Source organism: Microtus ochrogaster, chromosome 6 (genome assembly GCF_000317375.1).
Source record: "Microtus ochrogaster isolate Prairie Vole_2 chromosome 6, MicOch1.0, whole genome shotgun sequence".
NCBI classification, from domain to species: Eukaryota; Metazoa; Chordata; class Mammalia; order Rodentia; family Cricetidae; genus Microtus; species Microtus ochrogaster.
In genome coordinates this window covers 85,470,443-85,481,052 of record NC_022013.1, presented here as the reverse complement: position 1 = coordinate 85,481,052, position 10,610 = coordinate 85,470,443, and the positions used below count along the sequence as shown (strand labels likewise).

Genomic DNA, 10,610 nt, shown 5'->3' with positions numbered 1-10,610 from the left:
TGTGCCACCATCGCCCGGCTCAGTCTGCCTGTCTTGACTATATTGCTCTGTCTCTGAAATGTATGACATCACTGGGATTCCGTTCCCTACTGCCTACTTCAGTGCCTTTTCCTTACCCTCGTCCTTCATGATTGGCTCAAAAATGCCCCCTCCCTCACAGACGGGAACTCATTTTGCCCTTTGTGGCTCTTCTATGCCTCTGGAGTTTGCAAACCGCTGTGGACCAAAGCCGAGGGGCTGCTCAGTGGCTAAAACATTCCAGAAGCACACAGCCAGATTGAAGTAGCAACTCAATCATTTTATCAGCCAAAGATAAAAACCTTTATTAAGGGCTCATAGATTTGCAAGTTTAAATGGAGTCATTGCTCACTACATGTAGGGCTCATTTAGTGGGCACATACATACAAAACTTGGCCATTGATCAACTGATGCTTTAATGGCACAGAACAAAATCGCATTAAAATATTAATGCTCTGACCATTGCTCTGCCATTTAAGTGTAACTCTTATGAAAAACGCATAAATCATTTCTAGCTTTGGAGTAATATTACAGGGGTTTCTGGAGCTTGATTATGGTGCCTCTGTTCAAATCACAAGGCAGAGAAAACCTCTTTCACTGAAACCTTCTTTCCCATCAACAGCAGAGTGTGGAGTAAAACCAAATCTTGTCTTCATTTTTGCAACACATTGTCACAGTTACATAGTTCTCCATTACTAGCTCTACACTGAAAAACAAAAGGACAAAAAATTCGCTTCTTTTTAAAGTCAAACCTCAATGTCCTCTGTCCCTTCGCTTTGTCATATAAATTCTATTCATTTTAAATCAATTAAATCTTAATTAATCTGTTAATTAATGATTCTGCTAATTTTGGATTCTAAATGAAATATTCTTCACCTCCTCTGTTCTGAGCCACCACCCGGTCTCCTCCTGAGTTCAGACGGTCACTGTCAGCTCTTGCTTGAGGGATAGCTTGACCCTCACCCTTTCACTCCTGTCTCCACACAAAGTCTTGCCATGCCTCCTCCTAGATGTCAAGGGTGCCCACTGCCTTGCCCTCTGCCACACAGCCGGCACTGTTGGGAAATCCTCAGGTGAATAGCATTCTGTAAAAAAGCCTCAGACACTTGTCCAGTCCCTATATATTCTCCATTCCTGGTTACAATGAATTCTTCAGTCCCCCCCCCCCAAAAAAAATAAGAATCTTCTGTTTCAGGCACTTTCTAGTCTCTCCTCCTTGGACTTACATTCTGATCCTCACAGACCACCTGGCCCGCATCAAAACCGAGGAGCCTACTGAGCAACACAGCCGAAATGCAAACTTGATGCCACAGACTCACCAAACTTTAAATTTACTCGTCATCAGCTTAACTAAAGCTCACATCTAAGGATAAGCAGGAATTAGCCCTCTTAGCCACGGCCTCCAAATGTGTCCTGTACCAGCCACCCCTGCATGCCTCTGGTCCATGGGGTCAGTGTTAAAGGTTCAGGATGAATTTTGCTTGGTCATAGCCACACAGCATTAAGTGGGTGGGGCCTAGAGACTCTCATCTTGATGGTCCGCAATCCTATGGATGAGCTAGTCCACGCAATGCCCTGGAGAGAAATGCTGCTGATCTCAGTCAACACAACCAATAGAATCAATTCAAGAGTGCCAGATACTTCCCAGGTGTGAAGCTAGCACTGGGAGATGGGGAAGAGGTGGGACTCAACTCAATTGCTGCCCCTGTGAAATCACAGTGGCATAGGAAGTCACCGGAGCCAGGATAAGTACCAAATGCATATTAGTAACCACTAAGAGGGTGAGTTCAGAGTGAAGGTCCTCCCCTCAACCTGGGAAATCAGAAAAGCTCCAATGATGAGAGGGGGTCTGGAAGGGCCTTGAAGGGCACAGGATACAGAAACGACTAGAAATGGTGCCAGACAGAAGGACAGCCATGCACGGGAAACACCATTCACCAACAGGTGCACAATGCGAGCACAGACAAGAAGATGCAACAGGAGCCTCAGAAGACACTCTTAGAGTTGAGAAGAGTCCTTGATAAGCATCCCAGAGGGAGGCTCTTTGGTCTTCAGTGCCCAGCACCGAGCTGGACCATTTCTACTGGACAAGAAGAAGCACTTTCTTGTCATTCCAGAGACAGAGGACATGAAAAAGTGAAACAAACACAAAAAACACGGGTTTACTTTTTTTTGTTAATTACCTAAAAACTAACCAAGGAGAAAAAATGGTAGCCAAGCTTAGAAAGCCCCAACCCCATCTCATAGCTTTTCTAGGTTCTAGCATCTTCCAGTGCTGGGAATTGAACCTGGGACACTGTACATGCTAGGTGCTCTACCACTGAGTGATACCCTAACACTATTTTGGTTAAAACATTGTTACCATCAACAGCCACTTCTGCCTTTAAATGACTTACAATGATTCACTTTAATTGTCAACTCGACTGCATTAAGATATGACTAGAAAATTATGAATGCACACCTCTGTTACCTATCAATGAGGGAGTTTCCAGTGACAGGTAGACTGGGAGAGCGCTGACCCAAACACGTGTAATCAATCGATGTATTGAAAACTTAAATAGAATCTTAGAAATCTGAGGGGGGTGGGGCCTGGTTGAGGATGTGGGTCACCGGGAACCACAGGACTCTGGTCCCCGGATGGAGCTCCACTCTGTCTACTATAATGTGAACTATCTCACTCCTCTTCATGGTCAAGAGATGAACAGCCTCCATTACATGTTCCTGCGGCCACAGGGGACTGTTTCGCTACAGTCCAGAAACACGGGGCCAACTGATCACGGACTGAACCCTCCAAAATATGCGATTAAATAGACCATTCCTCTTTCTAACTTATGTCAAGCCACAGCAGTGCAAAAATGACAAGTACCCTAACAGTACTGAACATAGATAGAAGAGGTTCCCTGTCTACCCTGCCTTGAAGTCACATGACCCCAGAGAAACAGATCTAAATTCCTCAAAGCATAGCTAGTCCACACTAGTCCTAAAGGCTGGAGACTCAGCTAAAGGGGCTGTGTAAGAGGCAGCGTCCTTGGCTGCAGATAAGTTTGGAAGGAATCCCTGTCTCTATAAAATATGGTAGCTCTGAGTTAGGGCTTTATTTGGGGGAGTGCTGCGAGAATGCCGTAAAAGCTTACGGCCCGCCATTCCTTGCAGTAAATATCCACTTTAGCAAATTGCAAGGCAGGAGGAAATGGAGTTCTGGAAAACATGACTACAACCAGAGCTCAGCATGGGTAGCAGCTGCAAGAACTCGACAGACTGTGTGGTCCTGCAGCCTATCTGTAGTCGCCTGGGGGAACTCCGGCTTTTGCAATGTCCCTCATCTAAGAAGCTGGCTTGACCATCTACGCAAATGACACTGGCAAGTCCTGTTTGACCCTGTACCTTTGCTGAAACCATCACCCAGAAATGCTGAGGGGCTTACAGAAGCCCAATGGCAAAGGTCTGAAAGAGTAAACCATGTCTACTTTCTTTATACAGAATTTAAAATACCTTCAAAATGTGCTTAGAGGCTTTGGGGGCAAGCCCTGGGGATGCTACTGACAAGCTGGGTTGCCTCTCTAGCCATGGAAGAATGGCTGTTCGCTGGGATGCGACAGGCAGCTGAACTGTCATTGCCAATGAGGAGATTTAATGGTTTGCATGCATGTGCACAAAACACCCAGGCTCCGTCACAAAAGAAATCTCTCTAATATATGTCAGAGGATTATCATGCAGAAACCCAGGGGCCAAGACCAAAAACTATGCGTAGATTCATCTACAGTTTGCTTTGTGACTGCTTCAAGTGCCTTCTTGGTGGCAGGGCAGCAAAGAGCTAGCTGTAAATGGTTGTAGGTGGGTGCCACACTGAAAAAGGCATTGAAGAGTGGAGGCGGATGGGTAGGAGGAGTATGGGAAACAGGAAGTGGGAGGCATGGATTTCCTTACCTCCTCTCCAGCCTCGATTTCTCGCACTGCACGCAGCAAGAGATGGGGCCCATTGAACACAATTGAGCAGTTGGGGTCACAGCTGTGATTCAGCAGAGACATACTAAAGGAAAGAAAAAAAGGGGGGATCATCAATGCTTACAGTTAAGCAGCTACATTAAGTGGAAACAACAGCCAAAGACACTTTGGGTGGGAGGGTCCAAGATGGGTTTGATGGAGAGGAAATGGGGATGGGGCTCCAGAAGCATTCATATTCATATGATCATAGGTTTGCCCATAGCCTGCTTCATATGAAGTCAGATACTTCTCATAACACAGGCTACTTAGGGAAGCTTGATAATAAAATCATTTTTTAGTCCTTTGAGAAGATGGATTGCATTAGAAATAGCCCAGTAAGGTGAGCAGAATGAAGGTCTACTGACAAGTAGCCTGCAAAGAGATCATCTCCGAGCTAACAGCAATCACAACAGTCACCCGAGGTTCCACTGACCCACAAGCGGTCTCACTGCTGAGCTCTGGTAGGGGAGGGCAGGGCCTCTGCTAGATGCTCACACTGAGGAATAATGGGTTGGGGGGACCTGCTCTCAGTAGGTCCTGATGCATTCTGGGAAGGAGCCTCATCACGATTTTCCTGGAGGTTTCACGTGGGAAACGCCAGGACTTCACACCCTGAACTGACAGCAATTAGGGCAAACGAGTACTCTGTAGGAAGTACTTGCTCAGTAGCGGAGCAGAGGGACCAACTCCAGCCGCCACCCTAACGACTGTAGAGGACAACGTCCCCTCTCCCAACAGAGTCTGCCCTCAGGGTGAGGGACATCTTTTAGTGGTTGGTTTAGGGTTAAGGGGATGAGGAGATATTTTATGGAATTAGGGTTATTTAAAAAAAGGGGGTGGGGATTAACTGGTTTGATGGGATGATTGGTATTTGTGATTTACTGTTTTTAGAAAATTGTATCGGTACTGTTTCTTGTATATTGATATATTGAATATTAAATGTGAGTGTTCCTACCTCTATTTTTGTATGAGTATGCTTATAACTTTGTCTATATTGTATTGATACATCTACCATATTACAATGTACATTTCTACCTCTGATATTATTTATATAATAACACTGTTTACATTTGATATGCAATGACATTGTTTACAGTTGAAGATTATTGCCTTCATATATTGCACAATAGTTCATTCTCTTAGTCTTCAAGTTAGCTAGGTATTGAGAATTATATGTTTGTCATATTTATTTTTAGGTTAATCGGGTTTTTTAGATACATAGAGATTATATTTAGTATAAATAGTATGATCTTCAGCCTCTTGGAAGAACTGTAGAAAATGGCCTTTAATCTAACCTAGAATTCTGTGCCAACGAGACACAATCACTCCTGGCAACGCCACTCTACTCCCAAGAGAACGTTGAGCACCAAAAACACTCCACTGGGAGCTTGTCTTCTTGGCAGAACTGGCCTTTGGGTTAAGAAAAGCCCATACCTCAACTACTGACAAAGATACAAAATATCCATAAGTGGATAAAACAGGATTGTCTTATCCTGCCAAGACAGGGTAGGATAGTTCTAAAAAAAATTCCTTGCCTTTAATAATGGTATGTCAGTTATGTTAGGCCTTAGCCAAAGTTGGTTGACTCAACATTGCAAACGAGACTTTGGGTGATTGCCCAGGTAGTCAGTTGTCTCTGTCATTTGTTGCACATTTTGGATATCTCTCATTTGTTAAGTAATATTAATTTCCTTCTCAGATCTTTGATGGAGTTAAAGATTATATAATTGTAGTTACTCTCTACATTATTTAGATTCTTTGAAATAGAACGTTTAGTATATTTATTATTTGTTTCTATTATATATAGTTGTATTTGGTTTGGCTCTATCTTATTTAGACAAAAGGGGGAGATGTAGGGGAGGCCCAGCCAATCACCTTGCTAGCAGGGGGCGGGGTCCCCTGAGGATATTTTTTACTTATAAAGATTGCGGGCGTGCTCCCAGCCGCCCCTTCTGCTTTCCTGTTCTCTGCAGGAACCTGTGGCTCTGTAAGTCTATTTCCCCCTTATATATTATTACAATCTGTCTGCATTCATTTACGCCGCTACACACGACACTGTGAGGGTTAATTACAGGTGAAGGGACCAATGCCTAAGGATGAGACAGCTTAGCCAAGGATGCACAATTTAACTGGGGACTGAACTGGAACCAGGTGGCCCAAGCCCAGAGCCCAAGCTCTGAAGTCCTCTATGCTGTTGCTTTTTGATACACGTGCTATCAATAGAGCTGACCTGCACCCAATGACACACGAGGGTGTAAGAGAGGAGGCTGAGTCTCAGACACAAGTGCTTAGAAGAAACGCTACGTTTGAGCCCTAGAAGCAAAAAGATAGGATGGAAGTCACGGTAGTTCTAGTGCTGGGCTTCATGCCATCTAGCTCAGGGTCAAAGGCAGCCACGCCGATGGCTGAGGAACACTACAGCAGGCGACTCCAGTCAAACTTGGCCTCCTAGTCCCATGCCATCTTAATACCATATAATGTGTGTAGCACGAGTTCTAATTGTTCTTAGTAAAAACCCGGAGTCAAATATTAGGGGTGAAAGCTGAGAGATCAGAGAAGCAGAACAGCCAGCCACTAGAGAGACCTTTTATCTCTACGGATGCTCAGACCAAAGGGATGATCCTGTTCTCAGACTGTTCTCTGACTGCATCCTCAGACTGCAGCTGAGCTCGTGTCTCCTCCGGCCTCATATCCCTCTCTGTGCCCAGCCATATCATTTCCCGTCTCCACCTCCCTGGTGCTGGCATTAAAGGCATGTGACTCCCAAGTATTGGAGATTAAAGGTGTGAGTCACCACTGCTTGGCTCTGTTTCTCTTTTAGACTGGAACATTATCGTGCAGCCCAGCGTGGCCTTAAACTCATAGAGATCCGTTTGCCTCTGTCTCCTGAGTGCTAGGATTAAGGGTGTGTGCTACCACTGCCTGGCCTCTATGGCTAACTAGTGGCTTAGCTCTGCACTCTGATCATCAGGCAGGCTTTACTTGCTAGATCACAGACAAAATATCACTACAAATATGGGTTATAAGACTTAACACTTTTACAGCCTCTTGTGATTTGCCACACTGAGTTTTGAGCTTGACTGTTGAGCTGGCTGCGACAAAAGCCTTCCTAATGTCCTGCACACGGCTGGCGTGCGGGATGGGAGTGAGTGGGTTTGGGATGTCTGCCATACCTGGGGTACAGGCCAACGCCAACCTCCTGCATCTCCGCATTGCAGATGGTGAACGAGTTGCAGATCACCTGTGGAAACAAGAGAGGCCCTTGTTAGACGTTCACTTGAGGAATCCCACAGGCACTCGCGAAGGCTTGTGTTTTGGGGGGACTGCTTGGGGGGGTCTCCCCAAGCATGGACTTCAAAATAACTTCTCAGATGCACACCCCCCAACCCTGGGGAGACACACAGCTTCAAGGAACATGGAAACTATTAACTGCCGTCTAACCTCCCCCACCCACGTTCTGCAACTCCATGAAATGTTCGAAATTCAAAATATAAATAAGCTAGTCATGAAAAACTTAGCTCCTGTGGCACTGCCCCTTCTCAGGCTGCTGCCCGGTTCCAAAGGCCCCTTTATCTAAGGAATACAGCAGCCTGTTTGTTTTTATTCCTACAGAGTGAAGAGCACCCTGAGGGAGTCTGTGATCCAAGCTGCCCACAGACCACAAGGAGGACAGGAAGCTGACTCCATGGGGCCACAGCACATACTGAACACACAGAGCCCCTGGCTGGGCCTGTGGCGTGTACCTGTGCCCTTTGGGAAGATAAGAAAAGAAAGGAAGAAAAACACAATCACGTTATACAGGGAACTTGAAAACCTTGTTTGTGCAGGAGGCAATGCAATGTGTCCGAGGCCACAAGGAAATGTGTGCGGGGCATTGGGCTTGAGCCACTAGTCTGGACCCTGGCACGAGATGATATCCACACAGACATTAGGAAGAGAAGCGGGGGAAAGCCAAGGTGCCCCCTCTCACAGAACATAAGCTCTACACAAAAGGAAGAAATCCCCAACATGAAGAAGTTATCACTTGTGGGGAAGAGAAGTGAATGAACGTGAAGAGTTCCTGGAAAGAAGCTGAGTCTAAATACAGAAGGGCAGCAGGGCTGGCGACCTAGAACTCCAGGGAGGGAGAGTTGGAATGCTACAAATCCAGAGTTTAGCTGCAGTTCCTCTTCAGCTGCGACTAGTCTCCTGGAGAGGTGTCCCTGGCCTGCCTTGGTGTCAGACCTAATTCACTAGAAAAACAGATTAAAACCTCTAGAGTGAGCCGGGCGGTGCTGGCACACGCCTTTAATCCCAGCACTCGGGAGGCAGAGGCAGGCGGATCTCTGTGAGTTCGAGACCAGCCTGGTCTACAAAGCGAGTTCCAGGACAGGCTCCAAAACAACAGAGAAACCCTGTCTCGAAAAACCAACCAACCAAACAAACAAACAAACAAAAAAACCTCTAGAGTGGATTAACCTTGCAAAACCCTATTCTCCACCAATCAAAGGGCTAAGCATGCTACCGGATAGCATGCGAGGCCTAGAACCGAGATTTCCCCACCATGGCAGTAACCTTCTCTCTAGCGTTTCCACCAATGCGTTCTGAGAATTTCTCGATTTATTACTTTGTTCTGTTACAATAAAAACTGCATGAAATGGCTTCAACAATGAGATACGGAATTTAGGGTAACTTAAATCTGTGTTTCCATGCCATGCTGCTCAAATTGACTCCATAATAGACTAGTTCATATTCTTTGTGAGGTGAGAGCCGTGTTTTCCTGACAGGGACATGAGAAAAAGAGGTGGCATATAAACAGGGAGTGGGAGGGATGACGGGAATGACCCCGGGCTTCGCTGGCGAGGAAAGTGTTGCAGCTGCCCATCGGAGTTCAGAGGGCATCGATTCCAGGCTCTGGTGTTCTGAAATACAGGGCTGCTCCAGGGACTCAGGCATAGAAAGAAAAGCAGAGACAGTTGATGAAGAAAGAAAACGCACTCCTGAGTACAGCGGTGGGCCAGGGAGCTGAGGAGAAAGCCCAAGGCTATGGGGCGTGAGGCAAACGACAGTGCATTGACAGAACCCTCATTTGTACAGCAGAATTTCTAGAGCGTGCCCTGCTCATTCTATGAAGTCCAAGTGAGGAAGGGCTTCTTCTCTAAATTAACAGTGATGTAGCTTTCTTTCTCCAGTCTGTATTCTCCAGACACAAAGGTGTATGTCACTAAACAAACAAACAAACAAACAAACAAAATGTGTGGGGGCCTTTGAGGTGGGAGCGTTTGGGCGCACACAGCAAGAATGCTGATGGAGCCCACAAAAGTGGTTAAGATCAGAGAGGTAGCTAGACCACACAGGACTCTACAGTTATGCTGGGAATTCTATTTTAGGTGAGACGCCAAGCAAAGGAGTAAATGGGTCTGATTTCTGTCTGCAAAGGACCGCTCTGACAGCTACACACAGAAGGAGGTGTTTAAAGGTGAGCCCACGTGGGTAGCACATGGGTCAGAGGCCCCTGCCATAACCCAGGCAACGGCTTGGACACCAGCTACAGAAGTGGGAGGAGCTGGCAACAGGACCACCAGCTTCCCTGGAGCACTGCTGATGGGGAATGGAGTTGGGACAAACTTGGGGCTTGGCCTATGAGTGGTTGATCGTGGCTGTCGTTTATTCAGAGGAGGAAGAAGACAAAAGGAGTAAGTCTGGCATGAACTGGGAGGCAAGGCTTTGTTTTGTTATGGTGAGTCTCAAACGGCCCAGTTCACCTCGAAGCCCAGACTAGGAATGAACAAATGGAGTCTGGGGGACAGGTAGGGGCAAAACTATAAATTTGGAATGAAATATAGAAAACCCATCAGAAAGAAAGGGGACAGAGTATGGTTGAGATAGATCGTGACTCCAAGCGGATGCCAACGGCTGGCGTTTCTGTGGGGAAGGGCTGAGACAGCAAACTTCTCCGTCAGATTTACAGGAAGGCACAGAGAACATGCAAAGGTCCCCAGTCCGCGGCGCCGTTGCTGCTAACGGCTCTTAGATGGAAGCTAAGCAAAGCGTCGCTATCTGGCTCCCCCCTGAAATTCTGATAAAACCACAGCTTCAAATCAGGAAGTAAATGGGTGCACAGACACATTTTAAACAAATTCTGGTTAAATTGCAGCTTTCTAGGCATCTGCTTTGTATTAAGCGGCAAGGGTGTGCTGCCTGTATATGCCAATATACACAGTGCATGATAAACCGACAAGGCTAAAGATTCTGGGGATAGTTCTTGAAATTTTAAATATTCTTAAATTGGAGCGATGTGATTACAGATTTTAAATTTTAAAATGTATCTTATAGTATATTCAGAACAGCAGGGAAAGCAATCTACCAACAAAAAGTCAGACCAAGCAAATAAAATTTGCTAACATTAGAATACAATTTTCCTGAATTTTGAAGCAAATTAAAGGTTCTTCCAAAGTATTTTCACTCTGATGGACTCTCTAAGGATGAAAGTCACAAACAAAACAAAATACTAGCTTGCTGTTTTTCTCAGGGACGTGTTTTCTCAGCCCTGGACTTGGGTGATGTTCTTCATGCCTTTAGCAGCATTTACCACACTGGACCATTGCTCACTGGTACCCTGCCATGCA

The 10,610-nt window shown here is 45.9% G+C and overlaps 1 protein-coding gene across 1 annotated transcript in view; it reads right to left on the bottom strand.

Annotated features, from left to right (window-relative positions):
- The window catches only part of Smyd3 (SET and MYND domain containing 3), a 567,552-nt gene that overhangs the window by 123,851 nt on the left and 433,091 nt on the right, over positions 1-10,610 (bottom strand). The window contains exons 6-7 of the mRNA XM_005348982.2: positions 7,176-7,243; positions 3,946-4,048 (exon numbers count right to left, since the gene is read on the bottom strand). Coding sequence (XP_005349039.1) covers positions 3,946-4,048; positions 7,176-7,243 — 171 coding nt within the window. The remainder of the gene's footprint in view (positions 1-3,945; positions 4,049-7,175; positions 7,244-10,610) is intronic.